This window comes from Narcine bancroftii, chromosome 3, assembly GCF_036971445.1.
Source record: "Narcine bancroftii isolate sNarBan1 chromosome 3, sNarBan1.hap1, whole genome shotgun sequence".
In the NCBI taxonomy this organism is placed as follows: domain Eukaryota; kingdom Metazoa; phylum Chordata; class Chondrichthyes; order Torpediniformes; family Narcinidae; genus Narcine; species Narcine bancroftii.
In genome coordinates, this window is record NC_091471.1 from 240,231,048 (window position 1) to 240,257,125 (window position 26,078).

At 41.0% G+C, this 26,078-nt stretch overlaps 1 protein-coding gene across 8 annotated transcripts in view; it reads right to left on the reverse strand.

Annotated features, from left to right (window-relative positions):
* The window catches only part of rfx1a (regulatory factor X, 1a (influences HLA class II expression)), a 114,125-nt gene that overhangs the window by 10,939 nt on the left and 77,108 nt on the right, over positions 1-26,078 (reverse strand). For 5 of the 8 annotated variants that reach the window (XM_069927254.1, XM_069927257.1, XM_069927252.1 and 2 more), the window contains 11 exons: positions 25,757-25,938; positions 22,836-22,955; positions 18,716-18,852; positions 13,941-14,059; positions 11,750-11,859; positions 11,341-11,492; positions 11,130-11,227; positions 8,249-8,398; positions 6,374-6,582; positions 4,172-4,325; positions 2,220-2,265 (listed from right to left, as the gene is read on the reverse strand). In XM_069927254.1, the coding sequence (XP_069783355.1) occupies positions 2,220-2,265; positions 4,172-4,325; positions 6,374-6,582; positions 8,249-8,398; positions 11,130-11,227; positions 11,341-11,492; positions 11,750-11,859; positions 13,941-14,059; positions 18,716-18,852; positions 22,836-22,955; positions 25,757-25,938 (1,477 nt within the window). The remainder of the gene's footprint in view (positions 1-2,219; positions 2,266-4,171; positions 4,326-6,373; positions 6,583-8,248; positions 8,399-11,129; positions 11,228-11,340; positions 11,493-11,749; positions 11,860-13,940; positions 14,060-18,715; positions 18,853-22,835; positions 22,956-25,756; positions 25,939-26,078) is intronic. The other 3 variants (XM_069927258.1, XM_069927256.1, XM_069927251.1) reach the window with 1 other exon arrangement.

Here is a 26,078-nt window from a genome sequence, read left to right on the forward strand (position 1 = left end):
GTCAAAGAACACAAAGCCAAAAATTTGTGGGAATTGCTTCGATTATAACATAAGAAATAGGACCAGGAGTCAGCCATCCAGCCCGTTGGCCTGGTTCACCATTCAATGTGATCCTGGTTGATCTGATAATGGGCTAACTCTACCACCTACCTTAATTTCCTTACTATGTAAAACTCTATTCAACCTTGTCATAAATATATTTACTGAGGTCGCCTCCACTGCTTCAATGGGCAGCAAATTCCACAGATTCACCTCCCTCTTGAAAAAGGAGTTCCTCCACATCTCGCTCCTAAAGCTCGAGGCTGTCTCCCCTAGTTCTGGTCTCCCTACCAATGGAAACTACTTATACCTCTACCTTATTTGTGCCTTTCATAATTTTATATGTTTCTATAAGATCCCCTCTCATTCTTCTAAATTGCAGTGAGTACAGTCCCTGACAACTCCATAGGCCTTTTCACACCGCAGTGTAAAATCAAGATTCTCAGGAAATTTTCCCGGGAACCCTCCCATGAACCTGCAGTGTGAAAAGGTTGGCCTGGGAATTTTAAACGGGTCCTACATCATAGGTAGGGCCACAGCCCCAGGAAATTTTCCCGGACCACTCTCTCCCTGTGATATGAAGAGTCAAATGGCTGAGTAGGGGAAACCTCATGATGTCAGCGCTTGCGTGCTGTGTCACATAGATGATTAAAATTAAAAGATACTTACCTCCTGAAACAGTGGGCCACTTCAGCACACCACGACGGCAATATAATGCGGGATGAATGGCCATCCTCGTTAACCATAATCCCTTGTGCAGCTGGATATCCCAGAGCCATTCATCCAGCATTGTGCCGCTGTCACAATGTGTGAAAGTACGGGGGAAGGGTGGGGGTGCGAGCCGGTGCCCAGTTTTGTGGGGGTGAGGTGGGGTGGTGAACTTGACTCTTACTCCTGTGAGTACATAACATGTCATTTGGGAGCAGGACCCACCCAAGTTGCTGAGGAGGGCAAATTCCAGGGAATTTAGACTGGGGCATGAAAGGCCCAGGAGGCCCTGAGTTCCCAGGAATTTCACTGGGACAAAGTAGGGTCACCGCTCACCTGCGATGTGAAAACAGTTAATCTCTCCTTATAGGCTAACCTTCTCATCTCTGGAGAAGTCACAGAGATGAATCAAATAGGGCAGGCCTACCTCGCTTGGATGTTGTTAATAGATGATGTCAGTCATAGCAAAAGATACCAAGTTCAAGCAGGACAATGGTAAATAATAACAAAGCTATAAATCAATCTTAATCTTGCAAGAGAGGATGCCCTTGTAAGGTTTATTTCTTTGTCAACTGTACTTTTCTCTATACTCTGCACTATTTGGCTCATTGTAACATCATCTCTTGTGCTGCTGTGTTTATTTATTTGTCATTTTTGCACGCCACCAAATGAGTTGACTAGATACCATGTAAAGAAGCCCATATACTTTAACTCATTATACATGACAATAAACAAGTCAATTAAAAATAATTCAATTTTTCTTATGATATTTGCAGGAAGGGAAACCTGAATGAATAGATTTAACCATGAATTTTGAGGAGAGATCATTGTATATCTGAAGGGTAACAACATATTCCAAGAACAAGATGGATGAAGAACACAAGCTTAAAAATTGTAAATGGAAAAAAAGTGCAGTAATAAAACACAGAAGTTGCCTATTCTGCACAACCAATCAATACTGATCTTAAATTTCAAACAATTGATAGTCCAGTCCCTTTGAGATGAACATTACATGACATGTTCTTGCCTTAGTTAAATGATTTGAGAGATCTCATTCTTACAATATCCCCTTACGTTTAGATATTTTCACAATTGTCTCCACGTAAAAGCAGAGTTGATGTTGTTTCAAAAACTTGAATGTGCATAGATATTTAAATGAGTTTGAAGATTGTGTTGGATATTATGGATAAAGAGCCATCACTGGAGTTGACGATTCATCAGCATCGAGTATCAGTAGTTAGTGAAAAAGGCAATAAGATGGCTGCACAAGCTCCCACATCCGATAAGGATAGAAACCAATCTTTCAACTGAGTTGACAAAATTTATGGGCATACAAGGATCATTCATGCATTTCTAATATTCAACATACTCCAAATTTCCTTAAACAATTAATTCAGCAAATTATTTTCTTAGGCAACCTTCAAATTCAACTGTAAAAGAAGCATGAGCTATTATGTGCTCACTGTGCCTACCTTTGTCAGGATCAAGAGGGTTTAATGCCCGTCCAAGATCAGCATACTAGAATGCAAAGAAAGAACAAAAGTATTACTTTGCATGTTTTTCATTGCCATAATAAAATGTTAAAAGACATATGAAGCAGCAGTCCAAACGTCAGCATGGTTGGTGGACAATAAGCAGCGTAAGGGTGCCAGCTCTGCAACTGCCATCTCCTCATGCACAAAACAGAATGGACTTTCCCTGATTTTAATTGGCTGCTACAGCAAAAAGGGACAAAACAGAAACTGCTGGGAACACTCGGTAGGTCAGGCAGCATCTATGGAAAGAGAAACAGTCAACATTTCAGGTGGTGGGGCAGTGCAAAGAGAATGTGTGTTTCTCTTAATATTTCTGACAAGATATCTCTTTCTTTTTAAATGCCATTGTTTCCTACACCGAAGTCCAATATTTTCCCATTCCTCATTATCACTGTTTGTTTGGTAACATTATTAGTAAATTGACTTTGAGATATTATCTTTAATTTCATTGCAGATTTTCAGAGAGGTATTCATTAAAGTGAGAGAGAGAGCAAGCAAGTTGAGAGGGAGAAGAGAGAGAGAGGAGGGGGAAAGGGAGATTTAATTATCATTTGTTGTTAGCTTGGAAATGTTTGAAAAGAAAACAATTGGAACGACTACGAATTTAAAAGATAAGCATTTATTCAGTTGTTTAGGATCACATATTACAATAAAGACTTTTCAAAATGGAAACTAACCCTTAAAAAATTCTCTACTATTTTGTGGTAACATTTTGTTTATACAGGTGCAGTACCCCTCATCCATATACCTAAATCTGAAATGATCCAAAATCCAAAACATTTTTCATTCATGGTTCCATAAGGTAATACATAATAGATAATAGTTCAGAAATCCCGATTGGAGAACAACTTAGCGGATGTAAATATGCACGAGTGAGTGTAGATTTTTCATTATATGTCTACTTCAGTTCATTTGTGCAGATGTGAATATTTGTATTGTAATGTGAATGCATGTATCTTGAAGTCTGAGTGAATGAGTGCATTTTTAAAAATGGTGTTCCAAAATCTGAAAAGAATCCAAAATCCAAAACATTTATGGTCCCAGGCACTTCCGATAAGGGGTACTCAACTTGAATAGATTGCAGCTTCATTATTTGTAAAAGTATATTTTCTTTTAATAATTTTATACCAAAAATCTAAATATAGGATTACTATTTACTCAATGACTTTTCACATTGATGCTTTTTAAAAATCCTTGTTAGAACATTTACAATAAGACCAAACTCATACAAAGCACATGCCCACTAGAACAACTTCAAAATAGGATTTAAATTTTACATTTTTTGTTATTACAATGTTATCAAAAGACTTTAAAAAAAAAACTACAAAGTGGGAAGCATTGAATGTATTCATTCTCCAATGCAACTTGCCCTGTACTTTGTTCTATATAGCTCACATAATTATGAGCTTGTTATCTCACTAGACCCATAGTTAGTCAATTTGCCATTGGGCAGGATGTGTGCATAATAGAGCAAATGCAAGCTTCCTGTTTTATAATACTATGCTTACTTGAGTAAATATTTAAATTTTGTTCAATTCAAAACTGTTCGATAGAATGAATTTGGCAAGAGTGTAATTAACAAGGAAATGCATTATAGATGCTTTTATCATACATTTCATAAATCTTTGATAATTAAAGATTTTGTTCGTTGAATTAATTCTGTAAAAAAGCATACGCTGATTAAGGTTTTTATTTCCCACAAATTTATAGAGAAATGTAATTGGTTTTAAATTAAAATTTTAAGTGTAAAATTGCACCTTATGTCAACCACTGATGGCAGCATTATAAATTGAAGCAAACATTTACAATATTTACAATTCAGCATGCAGGTGAAAGTTAACACATATTTTGTGCAATTGCAAAATGCAGGCAGACAATGTACAACTTACCTCACCCATGACAGCAATGGGGGTTTCTCCCTTTGCCTGAGCCACTCGGTGTTCTATCAAATAGTACATGTATTCATCATATAGAAGGCGAATGAGATGAAAAGACCCAAAACTTGCTGCACTCCTTAAAGTCAAATCCCGAATCACCATTGAACTAGAATAAAAAGAGAAGCTGTTTCTGCAGTCCCTTTATACATAATTAACCTTGGGGAACACTAACTTATAAATGAGTTATTTTTAAAATATCCTTCATCATTCCTTTTTTGGTTAAAAGTGAATGTTTCCAAAAGCAATAGATAGAAGCCAGACCTTAATAACTAGTTTTCACTTGCAGGCACCCCACAATTATTTACCCATGACAGGAAACATATTATGTGATGAATGAAGTTTGACGATGTCATGTGATCTTATTATTCCAAGTTGGTTATTTATTCTCTTGTTCGTTGTCCTTAAATCAACTGTATTCACGACATTCAAATATAGAAAGTTGATGTTAATATATTAATCACTAAATTTTTAGAATTGATAGAATAAATCCTGCTTATTTTATGTTAGGTTTAATCATAGGCCACATAGCTTAGTGTCAAAAAACAACTGGCCAGATAAATGAAAAATTAACCAATCTAGGATGTTCTCTGAAATGCTCACTCTGTCCCTCTCCAGAGATTTTGACTGAGCTGCTGAGAATATTCTGTTATTGCAAACAAATTAAAACAGAGAATGGATGTAGAATGTTAAAAGTGCATATTTCCCCATTTACCTTGTGTGCAAATGCAGAGTCATTAAAATCTTGATGTTAAAGCAGTTAGAAATGTCATCCCTGGTGTAATTTTGACCATTTGATGATGAGCCATACATCTTCAGCATCATAAGGAGTTTAATAGAAAAAATAACTAACCAAAGCATGTTTTTTCAGTCATACAGCATGGCCCCTCTGGCCCACGAGCCCGTGCTGTCCAACTCCACCTAACTGGCCTACACATCCTGTACATTTTGAAGGGTGGGAGGAAATTGGAACACCTGGATGAAATCCACACAGACACAGGGAGAACGTACAAACTCCTTACAGACAGGGCCAGATATGAACCCTGGTTGCTGGCCCTGTAACAGTGTTGCGCCAAATATGCTGATGCATGGTGAAGCAAGGTGTTTCACTTTCAAAGTACAAACCAAGGTAGGACATTTTCTATGAATTGAGGGATGTGGTGGAAGAGAGGGATCTGGGAATACAGATATATAATTCCTGAAAGTGGCCTCACAGGTAGATAGAATCTAAAAGAGAGTTTTTGGCACATGGACCTTCATAAATTAAAGTGTTGAGTATAAGAGTTGGGATGTTATGGTGATGTTGAATAAGACAATGGTGAGGCCAAATTTGGAGTATTGTGTGCAATTTTGATCACCCAAGTACACGAAGGGTATCAGTAAGATTGAAAGGTTTAAGGGAACATTGGTGGGGTGTATTTCTTCATGTAGAGACTGGTGGGAGTCTTGAATGAGCTGCATGCTGAGTTGGTGAATGCTGGCTCAATTTTTACATTTAAGAAAAATTTGGAGGTACATGGATGGGAGGTATCTGGAGGGATATGGTCCAGGTGCAGGTCAGTGTATAGGCAGATTAATTCAGCACAGACTTGAAGGGCCAGTTTCTGTGTTGTGGTGTTCTATGGTTTTATTAAATAAGTGACTGCACTTTCAAAGGCATCAATTTTTTTTGTGCAGGAGTTTCATGATAGCTTTGAAATGCACGACCATCTTTCCTCCTTATTCTTTCAAACCATAAATGTGTCAAAAATACTGGTGATTAGATATATTCACAGCAGAGGGCCAATATTAATGAGAAGGAACATATTTACTGCATCCTAACAGGTTGATAAAACAGCGACCCTTCCTGAACAATTCAAGTGCATGGTGCAGCACTATCTTTCTACAGTGACTAAACCTTATTGTGTGCTCCTGGTAACACGGTTAATAAATCACAAAGGCTCTGAGATTTATTCATCAATGCTGCACCTCAAGAAATCAAGTGCCGAGAATGTTAAAGCATTTGAAACAAAATTAAGCAGGATAAAAGTTCTGCATGTGGGACTGAAACGCATTGATCGTATCTTCCAATTCGCTAACACAAATGGATAACCTGTTTTTCCTTTCAATTAGATCTCTGAATAACTGTTCAATAGAGATCATCAATATTAAACCCACCTGTAAAAAGACCACTTGAGCAGGAATTGTTTGGCTGCTTTGGGAAAGCTGGGGCAACCCTGATATGGTTTTAGGACCTGGGTCACCACACTGTCTAACCATGATGCCCATTGTTCCAGAGAGTTCTGCTGCTGCAAAGTCATCTTAAAGTCATGCTCCAACCTTTGCACTACACCATCCTCACAGCGACACACCCATGAGGCTTGTTCCTATGCAAAACAAAGAGGCTTTGTTATATGTAAGTTTCCTCACAAACTACAAATAAATCTACAGATTCTGCTGCAACTCTCTTTGCAATAATGTTCTCATCTACAGCTGATTTAGCTAAACATTTTCAACATTACATGAACTCTTAAGAAGGTGGCATCAATATCAATAGGTGGCTTAATAAAAGAAATTACATAAGAGGGTAGCTACACTGCCTCCCCGGATGTCCACTGGAAGTGCCAACACTACACCCAGTGTTTTTTCTTTCTTTTTAAAGTGGGGCAAGAGAGGGAGGGGTAAAACACCACATATATGTAGATTGTTGGGGGATATCTGTACATCTTAAAGCAAGGGATGATGTTGTTTCCTTTCTTTATTGATGGAAAATGAAAAATAAAAAAATTTTAAGAAAAGGTGGCATCAGGTCCAGAATGAAATCCGGCAGCTGAGTTTGGTTGATAGAAACTCAAGCTTTTTCGTAGAATTTCAGAGGACAATGACATTTGTACCACATTACAAAGAAAATTCTACAATCGTTACTACAGGACCCCTTGCGCCTCTTCTGGTGACTGTGATTGATAATATTATCAACAACAGAGTTATCCTCTGCCCAACATTCTTCCAAGTACAACTAAAAGCAGAGTGGCAATTTCAATAACTTTTCTTAGACTTTGCTACAGTAACTGCCATCACAAAAAATAAATCCTTAAGAATTTTAGCAATATTTATTAATAATCTCCAGTTACTATACTGATAGAACATTTTATTTCAATACAATCACATGCTAGTGCATGTATTGGTAGTTCAAGGGTAGAATTCTTGCCTTCCATGTGAAACCAGGGTTCAATTGCTGGCCAATGCCAGAAAGAGTGAGGGTTCAGTTTTAGATTGAGGGGCATCTGAATAGTCAGTGCAGCAAGGAATATGGGGAGAAGGCAGGGGAGTGGGGCTGAGTGGGAGAACAAATCAGTTCTTGCTGGAATGGCACAGCTGAATGGCCTACTTCTCTTGTATTTAACAGGGTTCATAGCTCAGTGGTTAGAGCATGGGTCTCGAAAACCAGGGATCATGAGTTCAAATCTCGTTGGGGCCTTTCTTTAACAGTTAGCACATGGCTAATACTGCACCAGCAATTTTCAAATCTGAAAGGAGTTTGTACGTTCTCTCAGTATCTCTGTGGGTTTCCTCTGGGTGCTCCGGTTTCCTCCATCCCTCCAAAACGTAGGTTAATTGGGGTATTTGGGTGGCACAGGCTCTTGGCCTGAAAGGGCCTGCTACTGTGCTGCATGTCTAAATTAAATATTGAACACTCACATTTTAATCCATTCTATTTATCTTGCACTCAGAGGGCTCACTCTTCCAGTGTTTCCTTGTTATTTCTTCCCTTTCTTCTGAATGAACACCATGATGGCTAACAGCTTTTTAGATGGTGTGATGGCTTTGAATTCTTCCTCATTAACAGTTCCTATCTTTATGTCTGTATTATCGCTGTTATAAGGTTATCATGTGATACAAGAATTGTTATTTCTACACCATGTTGTTCCCTGCAGAAATCAATGGATGATCTTCAGGTGAGGCTTCTGAAAACCAGGCATATTTAAGGCTGTTCAATATCCTCTTAATTCTGCTTGAGTTGAACATGATACTTTTGGTGCAAATACTAGTTACCTGAACATTTGCAAAATCGACTCTGTTCAGATCACTCAGCATCTGGTTTATCTGTGCAGTATTCTGCAGTACAGCACGGGCTGCCTGAGCAAGATGGTTTAGCGATGTGTAGCGCCTCAAAGTCTGCGCAAAGGCACTTGCTGCTGCCACCTGCAAGAATTAAAAATGAAAAGCGGCATTGTTATTGAGCAAATACATCATGTTTATAATTAACACGGAGAATGCAAGCATTTATTTAAAATCATTCATGGAATATAAACATCCCAAGCAAGTTGGATTATAGTTCATCCTTAGAAGGCCTTTGAACTATGTGCAGTGTCGAGAGGTGGGTGGTTATACTCAAAAGAAAATGTAGCTCAGGTTCAGCAATCAAATCAATCTCTCATTCAAATGGGATGACTAGATGTCACATGGAGTCAAATGGGGACCACAAGATGTCACATGGAGTCAAATGGGGACCACAAGATGTCACATGGAGTAAATGCATGCTGCATTCTGAAATATAAGTCAGATGAAAATGTTATTAAATATATTCAAAATAACATGCACTTTTTGGGGGAAACATAATATCCTTCAATTGTTTGTATTTTATGGATCAATTTCAACTGCATCCCAGCATCCCGAATTAGAACTTTAAATCATCTTCCTATTAGAGTGCAGTATACAGCTCCGTCTTATGGCATTGTCTAGTACAAGCTACCATTACCAAAATACAGAAATATACCAAATATCTCAAGGAACGTCAAACAAACATATTTCACAGATTTTAAATGAAAACTCAAATTAATTAATCCAAATTAGAAATCAGTACTTGGACGTGCAAACCAATGCATTGCAAGCAAATAATACCAAAATGAAAGTACGGTACACTCCGATTATCCAAAATGACTGGGACTGGGCCTATTTCAGATTAACATTTTCTTTTCAGAGAACTGGCCATTTTTAAAAAACAGCCCAGGAGCCAGAGCGAATCACTTGTAACAGTGTTTAAACAATAACAAACAACAAGGTAAGGCTTTTTAAGCATTAAAATAATGTTTAATTCTCACAAAAAAAAGGCTTGCCAATGCCAATCACTGACACTTCCCCACTGAGGTCCCACTCCTGTTCAGGAGCCCGAGGTCCTCTGCTGCTGTCACTGGGAGACTGACGTCCCTGGTTCAGTTCAGCCCCGAAAATATTTTGGATAAATGAGGATTTCTGATTTGTTTCGGATTTCCTCATTTATCCAAAATGTTAAAGAATTTTGGATCATCAGAGTTGTACTATACATGTTTTATTCTTTCTTTGGCTTGGCTTCGCGGACGAAGATTTATGGAGGGGTAAATGTCCACGTCAGCTGCAGGCTCGTTTGTGGCTGACAAGTCCGATGCGGGACAGGCAGACACGGTTGCAGCGGTTGCAGGGGAAAATTGGTGGGTTGGGGTTGGGTTTTTCCTCCTTTGCCTTTTGTCAGTGAGGTGGGCTCTGCGGTCTTCTTCAAAGGAGGTTGCTCACATCACACTGTCCTTTTAAGAGCTCTGCGTTGAAAAAAACCTTCTAATTCTCAAAATGGTCAACTTTAGTTGTTACTTTTAATCACTGACATTTTTTAATCATTTATTTATTGTTACCCCAAAAGTTACCCCTAATTTGAATTTCTAACCCAATGTTCCCCTATCACAAAGGCTGTCTATTTCCACCTTCAGCACATTATCAATATTTACTTTGCCTCAATGGTTCTATTTCTGAAAGTGCCCTTTACACTTCTCAATGATGCTCTCTTGTCCTCCCATCCTCCCGAATATGTTCAGCACATTCAAACATTTCCCCAACCTACCCCTTTCCATGTCTTATTTACCTGTTGCTCTTTTCCCATGTTGACTTCATTAGCAATTTTAAATTCTGATCCTTAAGCTTAAACTTCCTGTTTCTCCTATCACTAGTTCTTGCAGCCTGACATCCCTGAAAGAAGTCTTGATTACTCAGAGACCAGCCACCTTGAATCCAACCTTTCTTTGCAGCATACCCATAGAGGCTCAATCAAAGGAATATTCTTCCGAACCGTGTAAATAACCTCCAAAAGATCCAATTCTGACCAATTTTCTCATGTCTCCCTCTTCAGCTTACTAACTAGTTTTGTCTTCTCATGAAATGTAAGGTTTTACCAAGCTAATTACAGAATATAACGTTATATTATATTTGAATATTAATATCTGCTTAATTTCATTAACTGTTTTTCTTGATAATTGAGCCTTTTCAGCCATTTAAAAAATTTCTCAGTTATAAAGGGCTGCACAGTTAGCGTAGCGGTTAGTGTAATGCTGTTACAGTGCCAGCGACCTGGGTTAGAATCCACTGATGTCTGTAAAGAGTTTGTATATTCTCCCTGTGTCTGCATGGGTTTCCTCTGTTCAAAATGGACCGGGGTTGTAGGATGTAATTGGGCAGCACGGGTTTGTAGGCTGTAAGACTTGCACAAAGGATATGACTCTACCTTAATTTAATTTAGACATACATCCAGCACGTTAACAGGCCACTTCAGCCCATGAGTCCGTGCCATCCAACTTACACCCATTTAACCTACGCTCCCGGTACGTTTCAAACGGTGGGAGGAAACTGGAGCCCCCAGGGAAAACCCACACAGACACTAGGAAAACATATAAACTCCTTATTTGAACCCTGGCCCCAATCACTGGCATTGTAAAGGTGTGCGAACAGCTACGCCAACATGCCACCCTTTGTTTTTTTATTTGAGCAGTAATACAAATTTTGACTGATATTTCATTAGATACCAGTGATGAAATGAGTATGGTCACATTTACTTTTGTTGCTGCTAAAGTTCAAATACCTTTTCTTTTGTATTAGATTACACAAGAGAGGTCTCAGAAATCCAACATACCTTCACTCGAACCATCTCTTCAGGCACATTCATCATAGCATTGGTTAACCAGCTTTCCAAACTTTTTGCAAAATTCCGGATTGCTTGAGTCAAGGCACCTGAAAATGAATTAACTTCAGTTCATTGATATGGATAATCCATTCAGTGTATAGTAGTTCTCGACTACAAAATAATCATTTACAAGTTATTTATCCTTCCTGAAGATACTCACTCGGGATAGGCCGCAAAACATCTGGGATAAGAATCTCCACAAGACCTTGGTAAAGCATGTTATCACAGTACTTTGTCCATTTCAGGGAGGGCTCATACTTACAAAGAACAACAAGGCATGATTTAGGGAGGCGTTTCTCAGCTTCATCATGCCTGCAAAAAAAGCAGACCTGTCACATTATAGGGCAATTCGAACAAGCATACAATTTGCCTTTTGATTGCAAAATTATGCAACATGTTCAAAAGGTTTTAAAGTTCCAAACCTAGCGGTTTTTGGAGTTTACTTTTTCATTCTAGTCCAAAATGACACCCCACCACCCTCATTCTTTTGCATGTTCAGGCCAGGCCCTTTTCCATCCTTATTTTTAGAATTCTGTACCCTTGAACATTGTTTTTTTTTTGTCACTCACACTGATAGTCCTGAGCCATCACTGGACTGGGAAGTATTGTATCGCCAAAATGTCTTCCACAATGTTTCAACCAAAGTAAACTGCAAGTTTACCATCACATCCAAGATTGCCTATAGAGATTAAAGGAGAGTATCATTTGAAATGTTTGTTAGTTAAGAAGTAATTTAGTTTGTAATCTCATTAATAAAATGTCCACAAATAATGAATGCATTAGTTTTATCCAGAATTATTAGCTTTAGTAAAAAACTCCCTTTAGTTTTATCAGCTTTATTCCATGGGACCTCTGTTTTTAGTTTTGGACACACCATTATTTCTTGCTTTTTATTCTCTGTGTATTCTCTTAAGGTTGTCATAGCTGAAGAATGGTAGTGGGGACAAGCTCCCACTGCTACACAAATGCTCTACATGGCGTGCATCTCAAACAGCCTCTGACAACTAAGTCCAGCTTCTGGCCTTCACATGTGGCATTGTTCTTATGCCCAGCGGAGCTGTTCTCACTAACAGGAGAAGAGGCAAAGGTGGGCGACTGTGCCTTGTAACCGGGCAGATGAGGCTCATTAACCACGGATGGTAACTCATCTAGGAGAGGGAAAACTCATATTTCAAACCGCTGCTGCCTCGTGGCTATACCCGCTTAGGGAAAATGCTTTGGGAGTAAACCTTGAGGAAAAATTTGGAGTCAGAATCCCGAAGGTGGCTGACTGCTATACCCAGCACCAGTATGGCAACTCCTGTGATGCTGCTGGCACCAAACTGTATCAACTTTCGTTGTTCCTTTGGATCTGTCATTAGCATGGTGGGGGGAACTTCATGGGCAACAGACGGATCTCCATGTCAATTCTGCCCTGGCTTGTGCCCTGGAAAAGCCACTCCAGCTACGCTTTAGGTGTAGTATCCATGGTCGGCCATGACCAATAGAGGCCACATGGGATTCTCGGGACTTAACTACACAAATTTCAATGCATCTCCACTTTGGGTCGTTATATACACATTTTGCTGGTTGCTCTGGAACTGGTATCCTATTTCTGGCTTCACATTTTATTCTCTTGCGTTTTTTTTTATTAACCTCCCCAAGATCTTTCTCTTGCCACAATTCTTCACCTCTCAGGCACTCTAATGTCTATTCCATGCTGTTACGCTCCTCATTCTTCTTACTTTGTTGTCACTATACTAGAATAGGTTTCCTTTAAGTCACACTGAAGTGCTTCCCCTGTCTATTTTTTTAGAATTTTCCAAAGAAATGCATTCATTAATGTCTCTCTAGCCACTATGTCTGCTGGTACCAATGTTAAATCTGACCCCGGTGATCACTTTTCATTGATCCTGCAAAGAAATTTTCTTTTAAAAAGATCTGTGCATCCAGGACATCATTGTGGACAACAGCATTGACATCAGAGCCTTCATATAAATCTGGATATTGGGCGATGACACTCTATATATCGTCAACAAATCCTCCTCAACAGGTAATATATTCCTCACATACTATTAGAATGATAGAAAATCATAATTTGGTTTTTTTCCTTGCGCCTGGTACTTTTACAAATAATTTCTTCAGTGAGAAAGTTGAATTTTGAACTTACTGCTGCAAATAATTTGATAAGAAGCTTAGAAATACTTTAGGGAGATGACATACATTTTTATTTATAAATTTAGATATATAGCACTGTAACAGGCCAATTCGGCCCTAGGAGTCTGTGCCGTCCAATTTACACCCCATTAACCTATACACCGGTGTAGTTTTTTTCGAAGGGTGGGAGGAAACCAGAGCCCTCGGAGAAAACCCATGCAGACACGAGGAGAACATACAAACTCCTTAAGGACAGCGCGGGATTCGAACCCAAGTCTTGTCTCAATCGCTGGCGCTGTAAAGGCCACCAGCTGAGCCACCTGATAACTAATAATTAATAAAGTCTACAGCATGCTGAATTGTAGGTTTTCAAAGTTTAAAATGTATCCTAATGTTAGCCATTCAAGCATCAAATGGTTGCATATCCCAACAGGGTTAGATGAAGGAGGGTGGGATGAAGATGTCTGCATCATAAATATATGATGATTATATAATTAAATGTAGAGAGAGAGAGAGACAGACTGGACAGAATTTCTCTCCAAAACAAAATTGTCAAGCATCAACTTTTATGTTCAGTAAAGAGAAATGTGATTTTAATTTAATGCATTATGAAAATAACAAAACCTCGCAGTGCTCCCGATAAAGATGCTGGAAAGCCTTGATGTGTTCAATGGTGATACCATCTGGTAACGTCTTTCCCTGCAACTCAATTTCAACAAAGTCTGGTAGAGCCCGTGAGGCATCTGTAACACATTGTATAATGAAGAATGTAAAGTTAAAATGCTTGCATTCAAATGACCAAACATTAAAAGAATTTGAACACACCGTCAATTGTCAGGCTTTTAACCAATGGAGTGGGAATGCTACTTTTACAGTTCTGTGATTGTATATTTGAGTACTAATAATATAACCTGCTAATTTCAAATACACAAATGCAGTAATTATTTTCATGCATTTGATCAAACATCTACTTGGAAGAATTAAAGAATTTGTATGAATTATCAATCTGCTCATTGGTCTTGGTTATGAAAAGATCCATTCATGGAGGTGATGATAACTTCATGATTATTAGTTATTAGGCCTTTAAGGTGGGATCTAGATGTGTAAAATTGTTAATAATTTTCTTTCCAAGGTAAACCAATGTTCCTTTGAAGTCCACAAATTCATGCTTTCCAAAGTGTGCAATGAGGTTTAACTGTGAATAATGGATAATTTCATAACCATAACAGATTAATAAAAGGAAAGTTAACTTTCATCAAAAATAATCATCAGAATGTAGTGTATACACTACATGAGCGTGGAGAAGAATGACACACACATCAAAGTCTTGGAAAACGAGACTGATTTATTGTTCTGGCCATCGCGCTTATATGGGCCCCTTTTGCTGATGTCAGGACCCTGCGTCATCGGAGCGCCGGCCTCGGACTGGCTGGTGTTCCCATTAGAGTTCCCCATCTTCCTGCCAGGCAGAGGTCACCTGGGACGATAGTGGGTGTCACCCCCAGGTCTGCGTTGTTGCAGGCTGGTCTGTGTCTCCGTGCGCAGGATGCTACACAACATCCCACCACCACCACCCCCCCCCCCCCCCCAGGTGACGAGGTCATTGTCCACAGCATTAGGTGGCCTGCCCCTGCATCATGGGGGAGGAGTGGATACTGGCTCAGTACAGTCCAGATATGCGGGCTTTAGGCAGTCGACGATAAAAGTCTCCTCCTTACCGCTGATGTTGAGGATGAAGATGGAGCCATTGTCCCTAATGACCTTGTAGGGCCCCTCGTAGGGTCATTGTAAGTGTGATCTGTGTGTGTTCCTTCTCACGAACACGTACTGATATGTCTTTCAATCCTTTGGGATGCTATACTTGTGCTGGCCATGCAGTGGGGGTTGACGTGGGACCAAGGATCCCAGTTTTCCCTGCAAGTTCTCGAGGGATGCCACAGGGTCTTCCGGGCATTTATTGGGGACCAGGAACTCCCTGAGGATGATTAAAGGTGTGCCTTAGACCATCCTATAAAAGGGGATCTCAGAGTCCTGCTGCTGCACTTTGGCGAGTGCTATGTAATTGACCTCTTGGGACAGGGTATGTATCGATTCGATCGTGGGGTAGGACAGAGCATTGGCTACCATGTTGTTTTTTCCTGTGATATGTTGAATGTCTGTGGTAAACTCAAGAACGTAGAACAAGTGTTTCTGTTGTTGGGTTGACCACGGGTCTGATACCTTACGGAAGGCGAAAATCAACAGCTTGTGATCAGTGAATACCCTGAAATGCTGGCCTTCCAAAAAGTAACAGGTATGTCTTACCGCCAGGTACAGCGCTAACAGTTCTTGGTCAAAAGCACTGTATTTGAGCTCTGGGGGGAAGAGGTGCTTGCTGAAAAAGGGCAGGGGTTACCACTGGCCCTCAATGAGTTGTTCTAGCACACCCCCTACCACTGTACTGGAGGTGTAGACAGTTAAGATGGTAGGTGCCTCCAGTCTGGGGTGGACCAGGAAGGTGGCATTGGCCAGCTCGTCTTTGGCATTCTGGAAAGCCCTGGAAGACTCATCGACCCAAGCAATATCTTTTGCCTTGCCTGTCATCAGCGCGAAGAAGGGGGAATGGTGCGTGCCGCTGTTGGCTGCTGGTATGAACCTGTGGTAAAAGTTTATCATACTGGCGAATTCCTGTAGCCCTTTTGTTGTGCGTGGCTTAGCAAAACGCTGGATCACTTCAACTTTCCAGGAATCGATGGTGTCCAGACTGAACTGGCATTTTCTGGGGTTGATAAGTCAGTCAGTCCAAACTCACTCAAGTGGGTGCACAGTTGTCTCAGGTGGGTGGCGTGGTCCCTGTGACTGTAGCTGGCAATGATGATATCATCCAAATAGATGAATGCAAATGGGAGGTCCTGGCCCACTGCGTCCATCAGCTGCTGAAAGGTTTGTGATGCCTTATTTTTTAGACTGAAGGGCATGCGAGGAATTCAAACAAGCAAAAGAGGGTTCTGTCTTGGGGATGTCCTGGGGGTGAACTGGGATTTGGTGGTACCCCTGGATGAGATCCACCTTGAAGAACATCTGTGCCTTGACCAGGTTGGCGGCAAAGTCTTGGATGTGGGGCATGGGATATCTGCCAGGTGTGGTGGCCTCGTTGAGGTGGTGGTAGTCACTGCATGGTCTCCAACCCCCGGTGATTTGGGCATCACGTGGAGAGGAGAGGTGCAAGGATTGTCAGAATGCAACTCAATCCCTGCCTTTTCATTTTCTTAAACTCCTCCTTCGCCAGGCTGAGCTTTTTGGAAGGGAGTTGGTGTGCCCTGGCATGGAACGGAGGGCCCCTCAGTCAATATGTGGTGCCTTAACCCCAACCTTTGCTTGGCCGTGGGGAACTGCATCAGGATGAGGGCAAATTCATTGTCGGAGTGTTATAGACTCCAGGTTGGGGGGTGGGGGTGGTGGGTAGCTTGGCTTCCCCCCGAGGCAGAGTCTGAAAGGTTTTGCGTGCATCAAGTGGCATCCTTTGAGGTTGACAAGCAAGCAGTGGGCCTGAAGGAAGTTGGCACCCAGGTGCTATTGTGCCACTGCTACAAGGTCATGTAAAACAGCTGTTGCTGAAACGAAAGAGGATGGTGGAGGTCCCAAAAGTTCAAATGTAGGGGCTGTTGGCTCCCCTTAGTGCTGGGCCCTGCTTGCCATTGTGGGTGTTGAGGCCTGCAGGAGGTAGAATACTTATCTTGGTGCCCGTGTTGACCAGGAAATCCCTGCCTGACAGTGAATCCTATACATAGAGGAAGCTATCACATGGGCCAACCACTGCAGCCATCAACAACGGTTGGCCAGGACATTTCCGAAAACCCGCAGGTTGGGTGGCATAGCTGTCCTGGGGTGTTCACTTGCCTCTCTGTTGGCCTTGATCTCACTGGGAGTTGTTCGTGGGGCTTACTGATGTAGTCTGCAACAGTGCTGGTGTCCTTCTTCGCTCTCCAGAGCATGTCCGCCCGGGCTGAGACCCTCAGAGGGTCGCTAAAATTTTCATCTGTGAGCAAGAGTCATATATCCTCGGGGAGCTGCTCCATAAAGATCTGTTCCAAGAACAGAAAAGGCTTGTGGCCCTCAGTTAAAATGGGCATCTCGCTCATTAGGGTGGATGGGGCCCAGTCTCCCAATCCGTCCACGTGCAGCAATTGGGCAGCATGCTTGCGCCAGGAAAGCACAAAGGTGAGGGTTAGTATCTTTTTGACGGCCGCGTATTTGCTTTGCCCTTGTTCAAGGGCGCTCATGACATAGACGTGTCGTTGGCGGTGATGTAGCGAAGCTGGAACTGAGCCTCAGTCTGCTCGAACCACACATGCAGCTGTAACACCCAGAACGTTGGAAGCCTGAGAGAGACGGCGTGGATGGACGCTGGCTCCGCTTGATCCGTCATCTTTGGGTCCAACTACCGGTTGGACCTGTCGGGGTCACCAATGTAGGGTGTGTGTTATGCGAGTGAGGAAAAGATCATCATGTCCCCCAAAGCCTTGGAAAACGTGACTGATTTATTGCTCTGGCCGTCGTGCTTATATGGCCCCCTGGCGCTGACATCAGGGCCCCGCGTCATCAGATCGTCGGCCTTGGATTAGCTGTCATTTCCCCATTTTCCTGTTGTGCAGAGGTCACCTGGGACAATGGCGAGTGTAACCCCCCACCCCCCCCCTCCCCCCAGGTCCAAGCAGTCGCTGCATTTGTCAGCCATTGTGGGCCAGACCGTGTCTCTGCACGCGGGCCACTACAAGAGCATCTTAGACATCAGTCTGTTATAATCATTGTGTTTATGACCTCACAATCAAACCCATCATTATCACCATAAAGTGGTTTTCTGCTTTCCTTGTTCCATTGAATTATATTTTGTTTTAATTTTAACTGGTATCAAAGATCACAAAGTAGTGATTTTCAGCAACTTTTACTTAACTAAAGTTCAGGAGAGCCATCTCAGATCCACAGTTACTTGATGATCTCAAAAACAATAATTAAAGATACATTCTAACTATGGTATTATATAACATCCATATGACAATAAAATCCTCGTTATCTGGAATTCAAGCAACTGGCAGCAAAAAAAAATGCAGAAGATAAATAGGTAAAAAATACAGATTTAAAATTGGCGAGCCTCGCCGTTAGTTCGCCGATCACACAAAATTCAATCTTAAGCAACCATAAAATATGCTTATTCGGCATCTGCCAATCCCCATAGGTGCTGGATATCAGTGGTTTTACTGTACTCAGTAAAATGGATAAAAAGATTTTGGATTTATTGATGAGCTGAAAAAAGAAGAAATAGTTAAAAAATTGCCATTCATGACTTGCACACCACTGCAAGGCAAAATCCATGCATCTGCGCCTGTGATAAAGGATGTGAAACATTTCCTATAACTCACCCAAGAATTGCTGATACTGCTGCACCTGAGCACTGATATCTGACAGGCCACCAGCCTGCTGTTGCCCAACTCCCATACCATTTGTCATCCCTTCCACCTTCTGGATTGGCTTGAGTCTGTAACAGGGAGAAAACGGACTGAAGCACAGTCCATTCCTTAATGGTCAAAGTAGCATTTTCCAAAAAAGTGAAATATAGAACATGTTTTCCCCCTCCCCGCCCCCCCCCCCACCCCCCCAGTGTTGATATTTGATCCCAGAATTGTGGTGCAAGAGCAGTTAATGCTCCAAAAGGGACATTCCATCATAAATGGTCTCCCAAACATCAACACTGATATAACAACTGAAGACTGGGAGCAGTTCAAGATGCACCAAAGGAGGACAAAGGGATTAATCAAGAGAGCAAAAATAAATTACGAAAGTAAGCTTGCGGCAAATATAAAAACCGACTGCAAAAGCTTTTATAAATATGTCAAGAGGAATATGTCAAGAGGAAAAGATTGGTGAAATCCAGAGTAGGTCCCTTGCAGTCAGAATCAGGGGAATATATAATGGGGAATAAGGAAATGGCAGACCAATTAAATTCTTACTTTAGTTCTGTTTTTACAAGACAGGATACAAATAACCTCCCAAGGATGTTGGGAAACATAGAGACTAATGCAAGGGAGGAACTGAAAGAAATCAGTATCTCTAAGGACATAGTCTTGGGGAAATTGATGAGATTGAAGGCAGATAAATCCCAAGGGCCTGATAATCTACATACTAGGGTACTTAAGAAAGTGGCCATTCAGATAGTAGATGCTTTAAGAATTATTTTCCAGAACTCGATAGACTCAGGATCAGTACCCATGGATTGGAGGGTAGCTAATGTTACCCCACTATTTAAAAAGGGGGGTAGAGAAAAAGCGGGGAATTATAGGCCGGTGAGCCTTACATCAGTAGTGGGCAAAATGATGGAATCCATTATTAAGGATGTAATAGCGGAGCATATGACTAGCAGAGAAGGGATCGGACAGAGTCAACATGGATTTACAAAAGGTAAATCGTGCTTGACAAATCTATTGGAATTCTTTGAGATGGTGACAGGTAAAATAGATGGGGGAGAGCCAGTGGATGTGGTGTACCTGGACTTCCAAAAGGCCTTCGATAAGGTCCCGCATAAACGACTGGCTTCCAAAATCAAGGCTCATGGGATTGGGGCAAAGTATTGATGTGGATTGAGAACTGGCTGGCAGGTAGAAGACAGAGAGTTGGGATAAATGGCTCGTTTTCTGAGTGGCAGGCGGTGACCAGTGGGGTGCCGCAGGGATCTGTACTGGGACCCCAGCTGTTCACCATTTACATTAATGATCTGGATGAGGGGATTGGATGTAATATCTCCAAATTTGCAGATGACACTAAGCTAGGAGGGGTTGTGTGCACGGAAGAGGGGGTCAGGAAGCTCCAGTGTGATTTGGATAAATTGAGGGACTGGGCAGATACATGGCAAATGCACTACAATGTGGATAAATGTGAGGTTATCCACTTTGGTAATACAAACCGGAGGGAAGATTACTATTTGAATGGCAATAGATTAAGAGATGGGGAAGTGCAGAGAGACCTAGGGGTACTTGTACACCAGTCTCTGAAGGCGAGCATGCAGGTACAGCAGGTGGTTAAAAAGGCAAATGGTATGTTGGCCTTCATATCAAGAGGGTTTGAGTATAGGAACAAGGATACCTTACTGCAGCTGTACAGGGCCTTGGTGAGACCCCACCTGGAGTATTGTGTGCAGTTTTGGTCACCATATCTAAGGAAGGATATTCTTGCAATGGAGGGAGTGCAGAGGCGATTCACCAGGCTGATACCTGGAATGGCAGGAATGACTTATGAGGAAAGATTGCGCAAATTGGGATTGTACTCGCTGGAGTTTAGAAGATTGAGAGGGGATCTCATAGAGACATATAAAATTCTGGCAGGACTGGACAGAATGGATGCAGATGGGATGTTTCCAAGGATGGGAAAATCCAGAACCCGGGGCCATGGTTTGAGGATAATAGGCAAACCATTTAGGACCGAGATGAGGAGGAATTTCTTTACCCAGAGGGTGGTGAATCTGTGGAATTCATTGCCACAGAGGGCAGTAGAGGCAGGTTCATTAAATATATTTAAGAGGGAATTAGATCTATTTCTTCAGTATAAGGGTATTAAAGGTTACGGAGAGAAGGCGGGGATGGGGTACTGAACTTTAAGATCACCCATGATCTCGTTGAATGGCGGAGCAGGCTCGAAGGGTCGAATGACCTACTCCTGCTCCTATCTTCTATGTTTCTATGATTTGGAAGTTAAAATCTACCAAAGCTTTAGTGTTGTAAGTGTCATCCACTGCTTACAAATAGAAGTCAAGCTTCTCACCTTATTTTGTCAGCTTAGCAATAGTCACAACACAGCAGTGACAGAAAATTTCAGGACACACCTTGATGGCCAATATGCTACTGTCAAAATTAATCAAGAAATTTAGAGTTCATTCATGACTGATATGATTGACACTGCAGTACCAATTTTACAGTGTGAATAACTTGGCTAAAATAAGAGAATGTGATTAAAGGAAAGACATGTTAAGATGCTTAGCTAAGAGCAGGAAGTTACTCAGTGACATTGATTTACCAAGTGGGCAAAATAATAGTGCATGGAATTCAATCTAGGGGTGAATGTGAAACAATCCATGTGGATCAGAGAAAATGAAGTAGCTGGGTCTAAATCCTGGAACCCATCCCCAACAGCTCTGTGGGAATACCTTCACCATAAGGACGGGGATGGTTCAGTGCAGCAGCTCACAGCCACCTACTCAAGGGCAATTAGGGATGGGAAATAAACGCTGACTTTGCCAATAATGCGTGGATCCCAGAAAGGAATTTTAAAAATAGTTAACGATAAAGAAATAAGGAACAATGACAAAATAAAGAGAGGTAGGTGTCCATGCAGTCAAATCATTATATTAGTGACATAGGCGTGCAACAAAATAATCAAAAAGAAATTGGAATGTTGAAGGAGTTGAAATTTAAGCAATAGTTTCAGTTCAGGCACCAAATGTCAGGAAATGGAGTTGAAGTACAGATCAGACAAGATTCAATTGAACAGGGTGAGGGAGGTGAACTCATGTTCCATTGTGGGGTCCAACAAATGTCCTGATAAGTAAGAAATATCACAGCTTTTATAAGATTAGGGCAGTTCTTTGGAGGAAAACCATGATCAAGCAATCCATCCTTGACAAAATTCCATCCTTGTTCACAATCCTTCCTATTGCAAATCTCACCAAATACAAAGACCAGGTGGTAGAAACTAATTGATTTGACCTTACAATAAAAAAAAACGAGACTTTGTTCCTCCTCATGAATCAGTATCTAAAAACAAAAGCTATTTGCACGGGAGAAAGCACTATTGGACGACCAGTCTTCATTAAAAAAGTTTTCTTAAAAGAGACATACTTCAGTTATCTGAAACAGTTGTAGATTCAGATTTGATGCCTATTCACCAGCATCAGGCACAATGAGACCCTTCTCTTATTTATTGTCACTTCCTGAAATTCAGTGAAAAACTGCTTTGTATGCTATCCAGGCAAGTCAATCTATTCTTGAGTATAATAGGCAGAGAAAATAAAACATAAGTGAAAAGTATAGTGTTGGAGAGAAAAGGTTCTGTTAAAACAGTGCAAGAACAGCATCATTTCACTGATGAGTGAGGTATGTTCAAGAGTATGACAACAGTGAAGGAAAAATCTGTCCTTGAATATGATGGTGTGCTTTTTTGTATCCTCGTACACCTGACTAACAGTGGAGAAGAGGAGGATATAACTGAGGTGGGATGGGTATTTTAAAATATGGGCTTATTCCCAAAGAAAGTGGGATATGTAGGTGAGGGAGGGGGATTTGTGCGATGGCCTGAGCTATACTCACGTGGAGTCTTGGCAGAGCAGTTCCCATTATCAACAGGAAATCTTCAATGGTGCCTCCATAAAAATTGTTTAAGAGACTTTGGGGACATGCTGAATTTTTGTCAGGCTTCTTATGAGGTAAAGATATTGATATTCCTTCTTTGCCAAAGCATTAAAACAGTTGGACTAGGACTGTTAGACTTACTCACCTCTGCTTCTGTGTAAATGGCTGTTGCCTTATGGCCAAGTGCTGCTGATCCTCTATCAGTCGAATTAGTGGTGAGTTTGCTTTAATGCGAAGGCCATAGTAATGATACTTTGAATTTCCCCTAAAAATGAAAAAATATTGACATACAGTACTGATGTCGTGCCTCACATTACTAAATCAAAATGTTTGTGCTGCATGTCTATGCCAAAATGCACAGAGTACCCAGGAGTGATACAAATTTTGGTGCAACATGCATTTGCCAATCTGGGTGATATTTTGATACTTTCCATATAATGCTGACTTTATGGAAATCAGAGTGGACACCAAGTATAAGTGTTGCATGTGGCATTAAAGGCTCCACATATGAAATGCCTAGCTGCCCGTCAACAGAAATGCTTCCACAATTGAACATGTGAATGGGAGCATACACAAGTCAAAGGGCAGTTAAAGATATGCAAGAACAATGTAAGGAAAGTAGAATAGCAACGTCAATATTTCATGAAAACATTTGAAATAAAAAAGAGATTTATGTGACTTGTAAGCAAATTGGATGCCCTCCGAGCATCAATAATTTAGTATAGAATTTCCAAAAATGATAATTTCCAGGCCATCATATTTACATCTATGCTCTGTGGAGGTGAAATTCATAAGAAATGGATCCTTTTGATCAATATGACCATCACACATCCCAAATCCCAAACTGACTATAAATGCTATTATGATTCCCAAAAACATCACATTTGGATTTACGCTCGATCCAGAACTTCTGATAATTTTAAATGGTGTCAAGGAATAAAAAATAATGTAGATAAAAGTAAGAATTATATTCTATTCCTCCTTTTATGTGTTTCTTTTATTTTCCCTATTCTACTTTCCTTACATTGTTCTTACAATTTTTAGAATTGTGCAATAATTCAAAATAGTTCCAATTCTGTCTGTGGTATTATATTGCCTGATTCAGTACACCACACATTAAATTTTCTAAGTAATGCAAGATGCTGAATAACCCAAGACAAGTCTAATCTTTTATCAGTTTCCACAGAGGATGCCTCCTGCCATCACCACCCCGACCCCCGAATCCCAGCAACTTGAGAAAGTTTGCAGTGCTTAACTGCAACATCTACTCTGGCCACACAGTGGTGCCACAGTACATTACTTCTTCTCTTTGGCTTGGCTTCGCGGACGAAGATTTATGGAGGGGGTAAAAAGTCCACGTCAGCTGCAGGCTCGTTTGTGGCTGACCAGTCCGATGCGGGACAGGCAGACACGATTGCAGCGGTTGCAAGGGAAAATTGGTTGGTTGGGGTTGGGTGTTGGGTTTTTCCTCCTTTGCCTTTTGTCAGTGAGGTGGGCTCTGCGGTCTTCTTCAAAGGAGGCTGCTGCCCGCCAAACTGTGAGGCGCCAAGATGCACGGTTTGAGGCGTTATCAGCCCACTGGCGGTGGTCAATGTGGCAGGCACCAAGAGATTTCTTTAGGCAGTCCTTGTACCTTTTCTTTGGTGCACCTCTGTCACGGTGGCCAGTGGAGAGCTCGCCATATAATACGATCTTGGGAAGGCGATGGTCCTCCATTCTGGAGACGTGACCCATCCAGCGCAGCTGGATCTTCAGCAGCGTGGACTCGATGCTGTCGACCTCTGCCATCTCGAGTACCTCGACGTTAGGGGTGTGAGCGCTCCAATGGATGTTGAGGATGGAGCGGAGACAACGCTGGTGGAAGCGTTCTAGGAGCCGTAGGTGGTGCCGGTAGAGGACCCATGATTCGGAGCCGAACAGGAGTGTGGGTATGACAACGGCTCTGTATACGCTTATCTTTGTGAGGTTTTTCAGTTGGTTGTTTTTCCAGACCCTTTTGTGTAGTCTTCCAAAGGCGCTATTTGCCTTGGCGAGTCTGTTGTCTATCTCATTGTCGATCCTTGCATCTGATGAAATGGTGCAGCCGAGATAGGTAAACTGGTTGACCGTTTTGAGTTTTGTGTGCCCGATGGAGATGTGGGGGGGCTGGTAGTCATGGTGGGGAGCTGGCTGATGGAGGACCTCAGTTTTCTTCAGGCTGACTTTACTAAAATACAGAATCCAAAAGCAACGTACTGCAGATGTTGGAAACATGAAATAAAACCAAAGAGTAATACAGATGCAGATCAGTCAATCATCAATTGAAAACGAAAAAAAAATGAAAATTTCAGATTGATGACATTCAGAACTAAGAGGTTAGAAATAGCAGCTGCACTGAAAGGAAAATGGGCAAAGAGAACTAAAGAGAAGGGTAATGAGAGAATGGAGTGCAGGAGGGAGTAAGTCACATTGTTGTGGGGGTGTTGACTTAAAAAGGGTGGGTAAAAGCAAGTGAATAACAAAAGGTATGTTTAGAGGAGGACAAAACAGGTTTGAATGAAAGCTTAAATTCCAGAAAAGAAAAATAAAAAGGAACTGAATGGTAGAAATAGATAAAATTATAACATTCAATGTGAAGTCCTTAAAACTATAACATGCCATCAAATAAATGTCATGCTGTATGTCAAACTTCTGTTGTTTTTTTTTCTAGAGTTGTGTATGTGTACAACTAAAAAAATCAACTTTGCTGTGATTAATTTCCACAAAGAAAAAGCAGAGAGTCTGCATCAGATCATTGTTGGAAGTAGGGGTGGATTGAACTTTCATTTTTATGAGAACAATGTCAAGATTAGAAATTATGATATAACATTGATATAAATTTGCTTATTCTGATATTGGGAAAGAAAAAGTTTAATTTCAGTCAGGAGGATGCAAAACTGACAATAACTCACGTTTAAGCAAAATGGATTATTTTATAATGCTGGCCTGGCTATTTTACATTTAAGAAGAGTACTTTCAAGAGTTGATCACTCTTCAACTCTGAGCTATGCTGAATACCTTGTGAAAATGATAATGGCAAGAACTAACCTTGTGCCAAGTCTCCGTGTACGGAGACCCATGAATACTGATCGTATCAATTTGCCAAATGAAGCAGCATTTACAGGCTCTAGTTTCTGTTCCTGACTGTGTAGTAGATAGTGACAGTACAAAGTGCTTCGGGGTAAGCTAACTCCTTCTGCTGTTTCATAGTTATCCAATAACCACTGAACCTATACAAAAACAAAAAGAATGGATTTTCATAATTTTTATACATTACTTTGCAATATTATTTTATTGTGAATTTAAATTAAGGAAATCTCTGGCTTGTCAAACATATTTTGATATGAAAGATGAAAAGAACCAATTCAAC